This window comes from Trifolium pratense, linkage group LG4 (genome assembly GCF_020283565.1).
Source record: "Trifolium pratense cultivar HEN17-A07 linkage group LG4, ARS_RC_1.1, whole genome shotgun sequence".
NCBI classification, from domain to species: Eukaryota; Viridiplantae; Streptophyta; class Magnoliopsida; order Fabales; family Fabaceae; genus Trifolium; species Trifolium pratense.
Genome location: NC_060062.1, coordinates 18,899,298 through 18,916,575, shown reverse-complemented (window position 1 = coordinate 18,916,575; position 17,278 = coordinate 18,899,298). Strand labels below are relative to the sequence as shown.

General features: G+C 30.8%; 1 protein-coding gene across 1 annotated transcript; it reads left to right on the top strand.

The window, feature by feature from the left end:
- The first annotated feature begins 2,120 nt into the window (after window positions 1-2,120).
- Window positions 2,121-4,682, top strand: LOC123924236 (jasmonate-induced oxygenase 2-like). Its single transcript, XM_045977062.1, has 3 exons — window positions 2,121-2,739; window positions 3,446-3,773; window positions 4,137-4,682. Exons 1-3 carry the CDS (start codon window positions 2,255-2,257, stop codon window positions 4,395-4,397), a joined length of 1,074 nt encoding a protein of 357 aa, XP_045833018.1. The 5' UTR covers window positions 2,121-2,254; the 3' UTR covers window positions 4,398-4,682.
- The last annotated feature ends 12,596 nt before the right edge of the window (window positions 4,683-17,278 follow it).

Genomic DNA, 17,278 nt, shown 5'->3' with positions numbered 1-17,278 from the left:
TTAAAAAAATGATACACGGACTAAAATAAAAAAGCACGTACATACAAGGACGAATGTGATATTTAAGCCTTAAAATAATAATTTTAAAATAAAAATTAAAAAAAAATGAATTTAATGTACAGTGATGATAAAAATTAAAATATTCAGTATAAAGACAAATTTACATAAATATTTTTTTTAAAAAAAAAAAACATCAAAAAGCACTGAGCAACGGAAAAAACCAACAGAAAGTAATAAAACATCATAAACAAAACTTGAAACTAATAGTAATGCAGGAGACACTTTATAATATAAAAACTTCAAAACAATTTCAATTGGTCTTCTCTTTCTTCTCACGAATCAGTGCTTTGGTAATTGGTGTTTCGGCAACAGATGAAGCTTCGCCGTCTACATCAATAACAGGTACATCCTCGATACTATTAGCTAATCTTTTTTCCAAGTTCTTGCTAGTTAGTGTTATACTAATTGATTCCTGCTGCGTATCAATTTCATCTTTGGTTGGATCATCCCTTCAATAGCCTCATACATATATAATTGAATAACAGATCCTCTGCAGTGACATTACTCTGCAACGTGATCTCAACCATTCATTATGATGAATGTGAGTGGCTAAAGTCAAATAATAGAATTATGATGATGAGATCCCAGTGCAGAGTAATGTCACTGCAGTGGATCTATTCTCCAATTATATATGTAGGAGGCTATTGAAGGGGGTGATTTAACCAATGATGAAATTGATACTACATATTCAATTACTACACCAACTAGCAAGAACTTGGAAAAGAGACTGACTAATAGTATCGACGATGTACCTACTATCGATGTTGACAGTGAAGCTTCATCTGTTACCTAAGCACCAATTACCAAAACACTAAAATTGATCCGTGTGAAGCAAGAGAAGACCGATTGAAAATGTTTTCAAGTTCCATTTATAATGATGTTTTTAGTACTTTCTATTGTTATTTTTCGTTGCCTAGTGTTTTCTGATGTTTTTTTAAAACTATTTATCTAAATTCGTCTTTCTACTGAATATTTTTATTAGTAACTAAATAAAACAAAAACGTGAATAGCTTGATCCAAACAAATAAAAAAGAACACTACATGAAAAGAGTGAGTACCTGTACGCTTGTTTTAAGTTTCCTATCTCCTGCCAAGCTTTTGAGTCTTTGATTTTCTTCTTCTCGTAGTTTTTACTCCTTCTCGTAGTTTTCTCCTCTGGCGTCTACATTTCTTATGTTACGGTGAGTTTGTTAATAAAAGATTTTTTATGTTAAAAAAAATCAAGGGTATTGTTGGTATTATAAAAAATCCACACAATTTTTTTTGTATCCTATTTATATATAGGTATAGATATAGATATAAAATTTGTCCGGACAAAATTAGTTGTAAACAATTGTTGATTTAGTAAAAAAAAAAACAGAGTAATGGAATTCCACAAAAATTTGCATTTAGTAAAATTAGTAATAACTTCAAAAGAAAGTACTTTATTTGCACAACTATTTATTTTTTGTCGAGTAGCATACTTGTACAAATAAATAAAGTGTCTGAGATTTGAGTTCCAACTCTGTATATAAAATATTTGTACAACTATTTTCTTCGAATTCAATTAAAATAAACATTATATAATAGAATATATTACTAAAATCGGAATAAAAAAGAATATCTTACTAAAATAAAATAATACAATTTGAAAAAAGAAAAATACAAAGAATTGCAATCAAAAGACTTTAAATATAGTCTCTTGTGAGCATAGCTAATTAATTAATAGGAATATTATTATAGAGACTGATGTTTGAAATTTAGAAACTCCACTTATTAAAATTATAGCCACTAAATTGTTTTTAATTCATTTTTTATTAATTTTTATTTGTTTTAATAATGTATTGACACATGTCACCATATCATTTGTCACACTTTATCACATCAGTATTTTGTTAGGTGACCAAGTAGAAAATTAACGGAATGAACTAATTTTGATAAGGAAAAAAAATATGAGACTTTTTTCACTATAAAAAAATGTAAGGACTATTCTTAATTATAGAGTAAAATGTAGGGATTAAAAACATATTTAACCGTATAAAACTAATTTAAGAAAATTAGTAAAATACCATAATCGTGTAGCAAACCAACACCTCAGAGCATAACAGAAACCTGTCCCGATTCAATGTAACAAAATCTCCCCTTTTTATGTTACAAGTAAAATACCATATTCTTGAATCATACAAACAACATTGGATCAAACAAAACAACAACCATGGTTAATCTAGAAACAGAGCCAAGTTCACCATTTATTCAATCCCAAGAACACAGACCAAAATCTTCAATAATCATTGCTGAAGGTATCCCTCTAATTGATCTCACTCCCATAAACTACAAAGATGAAATCATCACCAACTCACTTTCCATTGAAGGTTTAGTCAAAGAAATAGGTAAAGCATGTAAAGAGTGGGGTTTCTTTCAAGTGATTAATCATAAAGTGCCTTTGGATAAACGTGAGAGGATTGAAGAATGTTCAAGGAAGTTTTTTGGACTTAGTTTGGAGGAAAAGGTTGAGGTTAGAAGAGATGAAGTTAATTTGCTTGGGTATTTTGAAGCAGAGCATACAAAAAATGTTAGGGATTGGAAGGAAATTTATGATTTTAATGTGCAACAACCAACTTTTATACCACCTTCTGATGATGAGCAAAGTTTTCAGTTTCAATGGGAAAATCGATGGCCTCATAATCCTCCTGATTTCAGGTATTTTGATTAGATATTAAATATTATAAAACACTGACACTTTTAGGATTAAGCGTGTCTCGATGTCAGACACATGTCAATATCCAACACTTCTATGGCACACATATGACGTGTCATAAAACTCAGACAAGTCCTAAAAAATTGTTTTTTCCTTTGCTGCGGCACTCTTTGGACCGGTGTCCGAGACCTGTATAAAACTGTCGGACAACTCAACAAGTGTTCCAAACAATTTATTTTATCTTTGCTTCAACACACCTTAGACACCATTGGACACATCTCAGCAACATCAAAGATGTGTCAAAACAATTTTGATCAATGATTAATAATCAAATTAATCATTGACATTTGGGTTAAATATGTCTTTAGTCCATATATTTTGGTGGACTTCTAAAAATAGTCCCTACATTTTTTTATTATATTTTTAGTCCCCACTTTTTTATCGTTTCCAACCTTGGTCCTTATTGTGAAATTTTGGTTGATTAGACAGATGAAAAATGTCACATAGATGCCACAAAGATTCATTTAATGCTTACTTTTTGCGCATCCATATTATTAAATGAATCTGCTCTGCTGACATCTATGTGACATTTTATGTCTGTCCAATCGATCAAAAATTTTACAGTAGGAAACAGCAAAAATGCAGGTACTAATTAATTACTTTTCACAGTAAGGCATTTAATTAATTATTGTGCAACATTCTGATTAGGGAAGCATGCCAAGAATATGCAGATGAAGTGGAGAAACTAGCTTATAAATTGATGGAACTTATTGCAATGAGTTTAGGTTTAGTACCAAGTAGGTTCCGTGATTTCTTCATACATAACACAAGCAATATAAGACTAAATCATTATCCACCTTGCCCTTATCCTCATCTTGCTCTTGGTCTTGGACGTCACAAAGACACTGGTGTCTTAACTGTGCTTGCTCAAGATGATGTTGGTGGTTTACAAGTTAAGAGAAAATCAGATGGAGAATGGATTCAAGTTAAGCCTATTTTTAATTCCTTCATCATTAATGTTGGTGATATGATTCAGGTACCAAGCACTTTCTCATTTTTCTTATTAGTATTAGCCTATTGGTTGAAGTTCGGATAAATTAGTCATTTCAAATTTAGGTGTGATCCACATTTTATTAAAATTTCAATCAATAGAAAGAACTATATTGAGTACACAAATTCTAGCTCAGCAGACAAAATGTGTAAATTGTATGTTCGGATGTTGTGAACTGGGCTCAAACTCCGGCTTGTCCACTTATGTGTATGAGTTTCTAATAGCTATTGTTATTTTGTTTATCTACGAAAAAAACAGTATTGAAAATTGTGTGCTAAAGTGTTTCTTGTTCGTACCCCTAGTCGTTTTCTATTGTATGTGAGATTGATATAATATCAAGTAATGCAGGTTTGGAGCAATGATGCTTATGAGAGTGTAGAGCACAGAGTTATGGTGAACTCTGAGAAGGATAGATTTTCCATTCCGTTCTTTTTGAAACCGGCACTCTACACTGATGTCGAGCCCTTGGCAGAGTTGACAAACGATAGGAATCCTCCGAAATATTCACCAATCAACTGGGGCAAGTTCCGCACTGCAAGAATGAAAAGTAATTTTGCTAAATCTAATGTTGATAACCTTCAAATTTATCATTTCAAGCTTTCCCAGTGACCAAAATAGAGTTTATGTACCATAGAAAGTTAGAAACTACAAAAATGTAAGCTAAGTTTTTTTATATATTATAATAAGACGAGAGCTTTTTTGAAAGGAATAATAAGAGTATTGTTAAGAAGTATCATACCGAATGTGAATTGGTGTGAACAAAAAGTTTATACTTAAGAGACAATTCTCATCTTATAATTGGTCTCAAACTGGAAGAAAATGTAGCATAAGTGAGAAATACTTGGTTAGACACAACACCAAATATTATATGTTAGGTATATGAAAGGAAAAAAATTAAAGATAAAATAATTAAAGTAATATTCATTTATGTGATTAGTTTATTTTTCTTTTAAATTTTTTGATTTATGCGTGTGTGCCTAAATTTTGTGTCTAAATACATGTGTCTATGTAAGAGTATCTCGGTATTCTATTGAAATAAAAACAAAATGGAAAAATTGAATAACTATCATATTTTCTTTGGGCTTAGATAGTCAGTCCAACATGTCGGGTTGGATTTATTTTTTATAGTTTTATTAGGAAAATTGTAGGTCATACCCTAACATTTATACTTAAACCCCCACAAACACGATGAATTTTTCAAAATATCCTTAAGTATAACAAATAAAATTTTCCAGTCATACAAGCATCTTAGAAAGTAACTCATATATAGCTGCATATAAGTAGAAGCATATTAATTAAGTTGAAATAAAACTTAATGCATATTTAAAAGTTTCGATGAATTTGACAAAATATTTTGTAAAGTTATACTTTAGCTAGAGGATTTTGTAAAGCTCTTAAAATAGTTACAAACTCAGAGGATTTGATTTTTAGGCCCCCCTATATTACTCTCAGGTCCCCATCTTGACGATTTTGCCTTGAAACCAATTTGTAAATTATGATAGAATTTGTATGTGTACGTATCGTAACTACCGAAATCACATACTACAACATTTTCGTCCTATGGAAACACCAAAAAACCGTTGCGTATGGTTCAAAACCCGTTCTCTTTGTCTACTTTAGAGAACGATTTTTGTGAGCTACTTTAGAGAACACTAGAAAATCGTTGCTGTTGACTATAACATTTTTAAAAAAATTAGAAATTTATGGTGAGGCCCATTTCATTCATGCACATAGATAAAAAAAATTAGGCTAGTTATTTGTTGGGTAACACCTCACACTGAGATTCAATGACACAAAAAGTCAATACAAATTAGAATAACTAATATAATACAATAATTCCAAAACATAAATAGAAAACAGTCCTACACTTCCTACTGACTTGGACCGGCCTGTCCGGAGCGTTTCTTCTTCCTCTTTTTTTTTCCTTCACCGAGTGTCTCTTCCTCTTTCGTCGCACTGAATATGTCGTGACAGGCTCCAAATCGGTGTAAACCTTTTCAAGTACTTCTCTTGCCTCTTCCAATGTAAGGTCACTATCACGTTTTTCTCTAACCTCCGCTCGGACCGTCCTGCAAATTTCAAACACGTCACATTTCTCATTCGCATTGTCCTCCTCAATCAACAGTTCAAACCACTAGCATCAACAATGTCCCAAAACCACCGTAGATTAGAGGCAGGTTTCTAAAAGTCGTTTATTTTTTCCTGTTGTTCATGCACCTGAGATACCGGTCGGTACATTGCAAAATTCAAATCAAACACTGCAAATTCATACTTTGCTCAACAAAAAAAATACTCTAAAATTCAATATCTAAAAACATTTAGATGCTTAACTTAAAAAATACTTTCAAATTCAATCATTTCAAAATCACTAACTATGAAAACTTCAATCACTTACAACTATTAATTCTTTTATGATCAAACCATAATCATGCTTGGTTAACAAAATCTAAATACCAGAGAATTACAAGCACATATCAGAACACAGTTCACTAACTATGCACAATATAAAATAACAGATAGGCATTGTATTGTATCTACTCTGTGCCTGTGACCCACCCCTCTAATATTGATTGAGCATATCTCTCTCCCTATACTCCATACTGCACTGCCCATAAAATCCCTAATCAGTATTGTCATTTATGTTCTAATTAGTTTGGTCTTTGAAATTTTAAATGTAAGATTCTCAATACATTGTGGAATGTAATCATAATTCATAGGAGTAGTTCAATGACAACATTATTAAAATGAGGCAATTTGATATATCACAATAAACATGATTTATACTTATTTGAAATAGTTGATCGATCAATTATACAAACATTAACAATTTTTAATAAACATGAGAGTTAAATCTCTTCTTGAAAAGTTTTAACGTTGGCTACGGTGCAAGACTTGGTCATGTATCCGATGGATATTTACTATCCGTGAATGTTTATCATGCACTACAAAGATTCATTCCATAATCAATGACTTACACTCGCACCAATTCAGATGCAAATTAAATCAGCTACCAATTCAACTCTAACGTCTTCCTAGTATTTTGTTAGCTGATATGTGTTAGCCATGATTTAACATAGTCATTACTTTCTATACAGAACACTGCATGGTCCACAAATTCATTCAGTGACTTACACTCGCACCAATTCAGACGCAATAACTGATATTTTGCTTTGCTTCACAATAATTTTAACCATAAGCACAACTCAAGCAGTCTATTAATCAATTTACCTAGCAATTTAAACTACTATAGTATACATGGCATTCAAAGATAAATCTTCTCAATATATGCACTTAGTCGGGAGTGGTTATGATGCATAAGCTTTTTCCTTATGCACCATGCATAAATAATGAAAATTGCTTAACGCACCCCCCAAATTGCTTAGCGCCCCCCATATACATAGCGCACCCCCAAATTTTCTCACGCGCCCCCATTTTTTTCTCACGCACCCTCCAAATTTTCTCGCGCCCCCCCCCAAAACCATTTTTGTTGTGGAATGGTTTCACATTAGATGTACTTATAATGCCAAAACCATTTTTACTGTCGAATGGTTTTAGAGGGTTGTAATCCAAAACCATTTTGCTTGTGGAATGGTTTTGTGTGTTATTTATGTTGGGGGTGGGGGTGCGCTTAGCAATTTGGGGGGTGCGCAAAGCAATTTGGGGGCGCACTGAACAATTTGGGGGGCGCGCAAAGTAAACTGGGGGCGCGATAAGCAATATGGGGGTGGCTAAGCAATATGGGGGCGCATTAAGCAAACTGGGAGGCGCATTAAGCAATGTGGGGTACTTATGCATGGTGTGCATAAGCCTTATGCACCATAACTTATGCCCACTTAGTCTATTTTCATCACAAACATAAAGACCCCACATTCAACTAAAGTTCAGACATACTCAATCTTGAACTACAATATAGCATGTATATACACATAAATACATGTTTATCTGTAAATTTATGCTATCTCTCATTCAAGCATTTTCTCAAACATTTGGTGCACATAAACCAAACTAAAAATAGAAACCCTATACCGAAATTTAACTAACATACCAAATTCATGGAATTCAAAACCTAATAAAAACCCTTCTTCAAAACATAATCACGAAAATAATCCAAAGCAAGAAAATGAGAGATGAGAGATTATTTTGAAATCTTACTTGTATGAGTGAAAGATTCGGAAATTTGCAATCGAAAACCTTTGTTCTTGTAGCGATTTATTGAGACGGATGGAAGGGAATGAATGAAACTGATTGGATGAAACTCTTGTTAGCCGTTTTTGTTTGAGATTGAAACCCTAAAAATTGCCCTTCACAGTCCTAACTTTCAATTTTCTTCAAAGTGATGAAGTGTTTGGGGTTTCACCGGTATAATATACCAATTCGGTTCGTAAATCCGAAGAATAGCGTGTTCGTAAGGTACAATACGAAACGAAGCAAGTTCGGATCTTAATTTACGAAGCCATGTGTTTTCTTGCTTTTTGCCATTTTTGACCTCCTGTTGTCGCCATAGGACTCTACTTCGGTACCAGCGAAACGAACTAGAGCGTGTTCGTATTCTATAATACGAAATATTTGGTGTTTCGGATTGTATGAACCAAATTAGATTGGTCCAAAATAAGGGGTATTTTGGGATTTTTGGAGGGTTTAAGAGCAACATGGGGGCCTAAAAAGCAATTTTCAACTTAGAATCTCTCGGATTCAAGACATATTTTTTACCATTAGACCAAGTCCATATTGTTAAAAAAAATATATTAATAGCACTAAGTATCAGAAGCTAATTCAGTGCAATCATGCCTGCATGCAGTCAACGCTGTGAACCGTCTGATTACATATCAAACAGTTTATATTTTAAGAGAATTTTTTATTTTGTTTTAATATAAAATTCTAAGTTGACATTTGAACCGTCCAATTAAAATTATATGGTCTAATTTTACTGACTACACAATTGTATCTACCGTTAAATTTACTGAATCCAGCTGCATTTAAAATATATATGTATTTTTATTCACGTGTTTTTGCTAGATGTTGTAGGTTCGATCCTCACCTCCATGTAAACCAAAATAAAAAAATATAGCTGAATCAAAATGTGAAAGACAATGACCAACAGACACAAGTTGTAGATACTTGAGTCTTTAATCATTTGGCCTTGTGTTCGATCCTCGGTCGATGCGTATAAAAAAATATTTGTTGGGAGAGGTCAACCTCTTAAATAAATCTCAGTCATCTCGAGAAAATTAACCTCTACAATTATGCATAGATGATAGTTTTTGATTTACCATAAAAATGTGAAAGACCATGTGACATGAGTCATTGGATGACTTGGATTTGCACTTGTAGCATTGGGATTTGGAAATTATCTGCTAAAGACATTGTCACATGTTTATTTTGTACAATCGAATCTGTTCCTTTCATCATTATTATAAGTAAGAAATATGTTTTGATAATAATAATTATTATATTCCTTAAAATATTATTATTATTATTATTATTATTATTATTATTATTATTATTATTATATAACTAAAAATTAACTTTTTTTTTACCGCAAATAATTTCTTTTTAAGAAGCTAAATTAGTCCATCTAAATTAACACCAAAGAAAATGGACGGAAATGACCAAACTGATTAACGGAAATGTATTTAAGGGACCTATTCAGAAATTTTTTTCTTTAAGGGACCAATGTAAAACAAAAAATGTCTTTAAGGGACAATTTTACTAATTAAGTAAAAAATTAACTACATTTTATCTATTTGATACTATTTTTTTATAATCTTTTTATTTAATTCAAAATAATTTAAAGCTGATCAACTTTTTCACCATATAAAAAATCACCATTTAGTAAATGAAAAAATATATATATGCTTGAGGATTTTGAAACCATTGGACGAACTAGAGTTGAGGAATGTGCTGGCCTTACCTCACTCAAGATTTATGTTTTGTTCTAAAGATATATTACTTACTTTGTTGAGTTATTTTAGATGTGTGTCTTTGTCGTCTTCATTTGAGATCATATATGTCCTCATTATTTTCAATAGAGTGGATCCATTGAGTGGGACTTTTCGACCACAGTCCCCGTATAGGATCATTTGTGTCTGGATATCATATCTCACAATCACGAGGTCCAAGTGCACACATTTTGTATTCTTCTAGACCATTGAATAAATCATGTATAGTCACGTTCATTATAAATCATATATATAAATCTTTGTACATTTTGTTTAAACTTTCACAAAGGCAACCGACATTATCTATCATCGTCTCCTATTAGAGGACTCATATGATCGTTTTACACACTTTAGACAAAATGTGTTAACGACACAATGACACAATAACGTTTAGATACGGTGATACATTTATTTTTTTGTCAGGGTCGGCTCAGAGGTTGGACAAGTAAGCCTACAACCCTGGGCCACCTAATTTTGGGGGGCTCGATATATATTTATTTTTGGGCCCATCATGTTAAAAGTAGTTGAATACTTGTGCTGAGATTTTATTTTTATGAGGTGACAATTGTTCAGGTGGTTAGCGTGTTTGTGTTGTAATACTAATTTCTGAATCAGGAGAGAATGTGTTCGACACACAATTGCGTCATTTTATTAAAAAACACAATCAATTTTGTTATTTATTTTATTTGTTGTCTAAATGTTAATTTTATTTATTAATTATCTTTTAATATTTTATTTATAGTTTCAATTTCAACGTTACGGAATATGATTTTTTTTAATATGGTAGTTACACAGATAAATAACTATTTTTTATGTTGTTAATATTATTTACAATTTAAATATATGATGCTTTTTTTATAAAAAAATTCATTTTTATTAGAGGTCCATTTTTATTATTTGTCCTAAATCTCCAAAATCTAGGGATCTAGCTTTAACTAAGATACTGGTTTCGATCTCTGACTTAAGCATGCAACAACGTTAAAACTTCTAGGGAGAGTTTGCCGTTCATTTGAGTTTCACACATGTTTCTACTATTCGCTTATTTTTTTGGATTTTTAATGTCTTACGGAAAAACGGTGGTGGCAAGAATCCCCAAATATTGACCAATCATTAGTTGATTCAGTGGTGATTGACATTAAACTTGGTAGGAATGACTACGATTCGATCTCCCACAACTATGATCGGGAGGAGATTAAAATCACTTAATGTCGGAACTGACTCCCGGACTAGATTAAGATTTTTGTGAAAGAAAAAAAAAATGTAAAACTCTAGATTTTTGTCGGTACAGCTGTTTCTCCTGTACAAGTTTGTACTACATAACATAGCCTACATTAAAATTTATAGTATAATATAAGTTTGTACTACCTTTTTATAAGAGCCAATCAAATTTCTAACTACATTAATTATTTATTATCAACACCTCCATAATTGTATTATCAACACCCCATCCACCAAACAAACTGGATTCCTCATGTCATGTGCCAGTGCCGCAACGCAACTTCCAGACTCGGTAATGCAACAAATTCCATTCCATGGGTAACTCTACCTGAAATATTTTCCTTTTTCTTGCTTAAATAAAAGTTATATCCAACACACCCTCACCTCATTTTCATTTTATTCCCTAATGTAGTTTAGAATAAATTAAAGGATACATATAGCACTGATCTTACCGAATCAGAAGTGTGACCGCGCCGGTGTTGATGTTGGCAAAGCCCCTGCTGAAGCGGAGGGTGTTGTGTACCTGCAAGCACTCCGACGTTCAAGTCAGTTTTAGTGTGGAGTGAAGGTTTTCTGTGCTAAAATAATGCGTACCTTACAAATGACAATGAGTTGCGTTTATATAGCCCCCAGCGCTGGGTCAAGACCCTTGATGGCATTAATGGCCATCAAGTGGCTGCCGGAAAACGGCTTGGAGGTCTTGATGTGCAGTAAATGCTCATCATTCCGATTTACGGCCGTTACGATACGTGAGAGTATCAGACCGTTAGTGAGTCGAGCAGGGCTCGTGGGCTCTTCGTGGTAGGCTAGCTCGGGACATTATTGTTCGACATCCTCTTCTGCTCGAGCATCTGTGCTTGGCCCAAAACAAGCACCTTAGTTTACTTTTATTTTTGTTAGAATAACGTATGGGATAGAATAAAGAAAAAATGTTGGGATGGCACGCATCTTTATTTTTCAGCAACCAATAAAAGTAAAGAACCGTGCTTAATCACGACTCTATCTATATATTTAAAAAATAATGATAAAAAAATTCTCTTGCTTTTGCCGAACCAGTTTTATTTTCAAACGAAATTGCCTTAAACATTGAATTAAGATTCTTTCCATTTTTTATTATTTTAAATTTTTTTCATTATTAATTTTTCTTTTTTTTACAACTTTATTATTAATTTTTTATAAAATATTTTGTGATGTATAAAATAGATTTTGACTCATTTTATGTAACATTTTTGTATTTATAATGAATGAAAAAATGGAAAGAATAAAAAATAGAGGAATTCCAAATTACCTAAGTTACATAGTTAGATACAGGACTATTCACCTAATTAGATGTCTTAAACGTACATTGCACTAGTCAAATGGTTAGAATTTTTTTTTCTTCGTGTTTTTTTTTATGAGCACATACTATAAGTGTAAGAAATAAAAAGTCTGGAATTCGAATACTGATCCTGTAATATATACCTAGTAACTACGAATTAATTTATTTTTTTTGCCATCAATATCCGGTTCATTGATCCGTCTAATTTTGTTTGGGGGTCAGTTCTGGCATCAAGTGGTTTCAACCCCTCTCGATCACAATTGCAGGAAATCAAACTATAGTCCTCCCTATCAACTTCAGTGTCAATCACTACTAAATCAACTAAATTATTTTAACCGCACATGAGATTGATCTTTTTACGGTTATGCACATAATACTTAATTTTAACATAAAAGTACTTGAAAGTAACATTTCAACCAAACAATAATATAAAAAATCCAAACATAAGCGTTAAACAAAGTACATACAGAAACAGAGCGTTCATGGTCGTTTCTTGTGTTTTACAAAATTAAGAATTTTATTTATCATAGATTCAGTAATTAAGGAACAGCAGAAGAACATATACAGAAACAGAAAAAACAACATAATTAATTAATCATAATTAATCAACATATATAATTGCAGCTTGGAAACTAAACCAAGAGCTTAAAAATTCAACAAACCCGAAAAACATGGGCATCAATTTTCCTTTACATAGTTTTGCATCAAAATAAAATTTGATACACACACTAAAAAGGAATATTATCATACAATGATCTATTATATATACATACATACATACATCTAATTAGAGAAATTCAATGACAGAAAATAAAAATACAAAAAGGAAACAAATTCGCGAGTTGATAGATCGAAATCATCAACGGAGGTAACCATAAAAAGGAAGAGGGGTATTTGCGCGATTAAGCGGGACAAAAGGCTCGGAGTTTCTCTCTTGAACAATTACAACTGTTTCAGCAACTGCCATAACAAATTCTATGGCCATTCTAACCATAGAAATGCATAATTCAATTCTATGAACAACCATATTGGATCTGAAAGTGGTTTAGGTTTGTGTTGTTGTAAAGTGGCTTGTATAAGAAGAGAAGTGATACTAGGATAGGATGGGATTTGAAATATATAGACCCACTTGGGAATAATTGATAGAAAGAGTACAATTATTATTAATATATGTGAGAGAAAATGATACTATAATATGAAAGTTGGTTTTGTACAGTTTCAATAAGTTTCAGCTTTTACGTTTCCTTACTCTAGATAGATAAGAAACAACAGCTGATGATAATGAAACCTTCGTTGATATTTTTTTCTTGGTACATAGTAATAACTTTCAATTGATTGTTACGGGACAGCAACAAAGAAATTACAAGAAAAGTACACATAAAATATTTGTACAACTAAAAATAAAAATATAGGGTTAAATATGTTTTTGTTCCCTATAGTTTCACAAAATTTTCATTTTAATCACTGAATTTTAGTTTCAGCTATATTTATTATTTGTGTCATGTTGACAGTGTCGAGAAAATAAAAAAGGTAAGTTTTATATTAAAAATATATTTTTTATATTTTAAAATTATTATCAACATAAATTTCAAGATAACTTTACTATATTTTGTTTTTTTAAACTAGTGTTCCCGACCTTTAATATTTTTCTTATTATTTTTTTAGTTACATACACTTAATTAGTTTACAGTTGGATGAAGTCAGAGCAATTATACAAATGAGTAAGACATCATATTTTTACCCAAAATCTTAAAATATTAGGTTAATAAGTCACATCTCTTATATATAAATTTAATATTCTTTCTATTCATAGTCGATGTAGGACTTAACCAGTCATACTTGAAATCCAACATTTACCTCTTTTTCTACACATTACAATAAATTCTATGATCAAATATAAATAAATTTTCTCTTTTAAATGATAAAAATTTGTAAAAAGAATGTTTACTATAAATAAATTTATTATTACTATCACATTTCTTAATTTCCGTGATTTAAATTCTTATATTTAGAGACAAAAATAATACTCCCTCCAGTCATATATATATATATATATAAGGAACACTTTGATATTTTTTTTTGTCCTTATTATAAGAAACACTCTTTAAATTTATTCTTTATTAAATAGATAATCCCTTGAATACCCTTATTAAATTTTATAAAATGTAACTTATTTCAATGTTATGCATTAATTATACAAACACATTCCCAAGGTTAGTTTTGGAATAACACATAACATTTTAGAATTTTTAATAAAAAAAATAAGTCTCCTTGATATATGTGTTTTTCTCAATTTATTCCTTATATATAGGACCGGAGGAAGTACAAATTATATATTTTTACGTTGGCTAAGCCTCAAAAGGTGAATTTTTAGCTATTGATCAGATTATTTGATCACAAAAAAAAAAAAAAAAAAAAACTCAGATTATTGCGAGCAATATTTCTGACAACTATTAACGGAATTATATTGATGAGACAGTTCTAATTATTATTATTTTTGAACAAGCAAGACGGTTCTAATTATAATTCAATTTATTATTCAATAATATTTTTTTAAATGTATTTTCTTATCCAGTAACAAACTCTTTAACACATTCTTTGTATTATTATAAAGTTATTTTGGATCTACTAAATCATATAAGCTTAATTTTCTTTTTTTGAAAATGGTCCTAAAAATGGAGACTAATAAGTGAAATCTTACCTAATTATTGAAGGAGTATTGTTGTTATTGATGTCTCTCTTTTCGTTTCCAAGTGTTAGTTGAAGATAATTGAGTCTTTTGTCTTCAACGTCTACAAGAAACTATCCTACTAATTAAATGATTATATTTTAACCTTTTCTCCACTCTAATTTAGTGTCTAATTCAACATATAAAAAATATTTTGTTTTCATTATTTTCCGTTTATGATTTTTCTTTCATGTTTCTGAATTCAAAATGATGATTTATAGTTTGGTATTTTCCAAAATGACGAGACTCAAAGCAAGAGAGAAACAGAGGTTTTTTTCTCCTCTTTTTGATAAGAAGAAACAGAGATTTTAGAACCATTGTCTTTATTCGTAATCTTAAACATTTTATCATTTAATAATTTTTTATTAATATTAAACTTTGTTCGTCCATATATATTGAAAGTTTAAAAATTAGATAAATGAACAAAAATAAGCATGTGATTATCAAAAAAAAAAAAAAAAAACAAAAATAAGCATGTCATCTTATCGCTTTATTTTAATGAATTATTAATATATTATTCCAAATATAAGTGAATTTTTCTTGTTAGATTAAATTATTAAAATATTATTACCCAACTCAATGATTGTTCATTTGTTTATTAATTTCACTTCAATGAAGTGTCGTCTCAATATTAACCATTAGGGTTGGGAATGAGTTAGATTGAGCTAGACTTTGTCAAGTTTAAATTTGATATGTCAAAAAATTAAAGGTTTCAGTCTGGCATGTGACTTGTCATGGTCTATTAGTTTGTTTAAAAGTTAATTTCACATGAATATATTTAAATAAATAATTATATATTTTTAAAATATACTAATAAACTAATAAATCAAGGAGATTAAACTTTTTTTGATATTTAATTTTAGTTTATAATAGTACATTTATATATGTGAAAAGTTATTGTAGATTAATGATCAATGTCGTTTCGTGATCAAAATAAGTTTTAATTAAGAAAAGTAGTAACAAGGTAGTTAACCTTGGTCGTCTCACAAGGACCTCTAATTTAATAATTAGTAAAAATAAGAACAATGAATAACACAATTAGAAGGGGTTTTGGGTTTGTTTAGATCGAAAGAGTATTAGAAGTTCAATTGATAAAAAGATGATCAATCCATTGGTTTTAGGAAAACTTCGTTATGATTCTATCCTCGGTTCACATAAAATATTGTTTATATATTCATGCCTTGGTTGGTTTATAAGACCGATTATACAAGCGATAAACAGTTTATACGAATTCATTCGATTAAGCAAAGAATGTGTTCAACTAACCATGAGTAGTGAACAAGCGTCACTTAGAACACGGTTTGTATCATGACAGATTTCGACCAACCCTTTTTTGCTAAGCGCGAAAAAACCTATATCAATTCCTATTCGAACTAGTCATACAAGCGATGAATCAATCCGAAAAGTCTCACAATATATAACTCAAAATAGAGATTAAGCATCACTATATTCGAGTTTCATAAATAAATAAAGAGCATGAATTGATAAGAGAAGACAATAAATAAATAAACTGAATTACTATTAAGAATTGAACCTCAAGAAGTCATGAACGATGTTCCCGTATACCAATGGATCAACCTAGGGTTGCTAGTTCTCCATGAGAATGTAGCAGCCTTTCTTTTCTATTATTTTGCGTGAAATCAGAATTCCCCTGAAACCCTAGCTGTGTTTTTGCTTAAGTACTCAGAGAAAATTGGGCTTAAAAAGCTACGGGTCGAAAAACATAAGTTTGACCCGAAATTACATTATTTTCATAAAGTCTGGAACATAAACGTAAATATTTGACACACTTGCGCTCCGAACTGGGTTTTTGCCTCAACATGAAAGTTGTAGCTCTTGATCTCAGATTTCCAACGCATCTTCCAGCGCCTCAATCCGATATTCGTAGCTCCAGTTATGACCTGCGGACTGGAAGGGTGTCAAAGTGCTATTTATTCATAAATTAAGTGCGAAAATAAAATAAAGTTAGAAATAAACTTAAATATAAAAACACATTAAAATAGTAAAAATAGTAAATTAAACCATAGGAATACACTAGTACAATAGTAAAAGAATGTGCATTAAAATGCACTGATCAATTAATAAACTTAAACTGCTGAAAAAAGTCAATAGATTTATAATTTAATCAAAGTAAATATTTTAATATATAATAATAATAATAGGTGTAAAAATATTATTCATATTTACTTAAATAGGTTGACTTAGTAGGCCTGAAAGACTTTTTTAATGACCTAAAATCTAGTTTTTTTAGCTTAATAGCCTTATAAAAAAATCTTTGTCTGCTCTA

Coding starts and splice junctions, on each gene's coding strand:
- LOC123924236 (XM_045977062.1), top strand. CDS start 2,255: ATGGTTAATCTAGAAACAGAGCCAAGTTCACCATTTATTCAATCCCAA. Junction 2,740..3,445: donor CATAATCCTCCTGATTTCAG/GTATTTTGATTA, acceptor CATTCTGATTAG/GGAAGCATGCCAAGAATATG. Junction 3,774..4,136: donor ATGTTGGTGATATGATTCAG/GTACCAAGCACT, acceptor CAAGTAATGCAG/GTTTGGAGCAATGATGCTTA.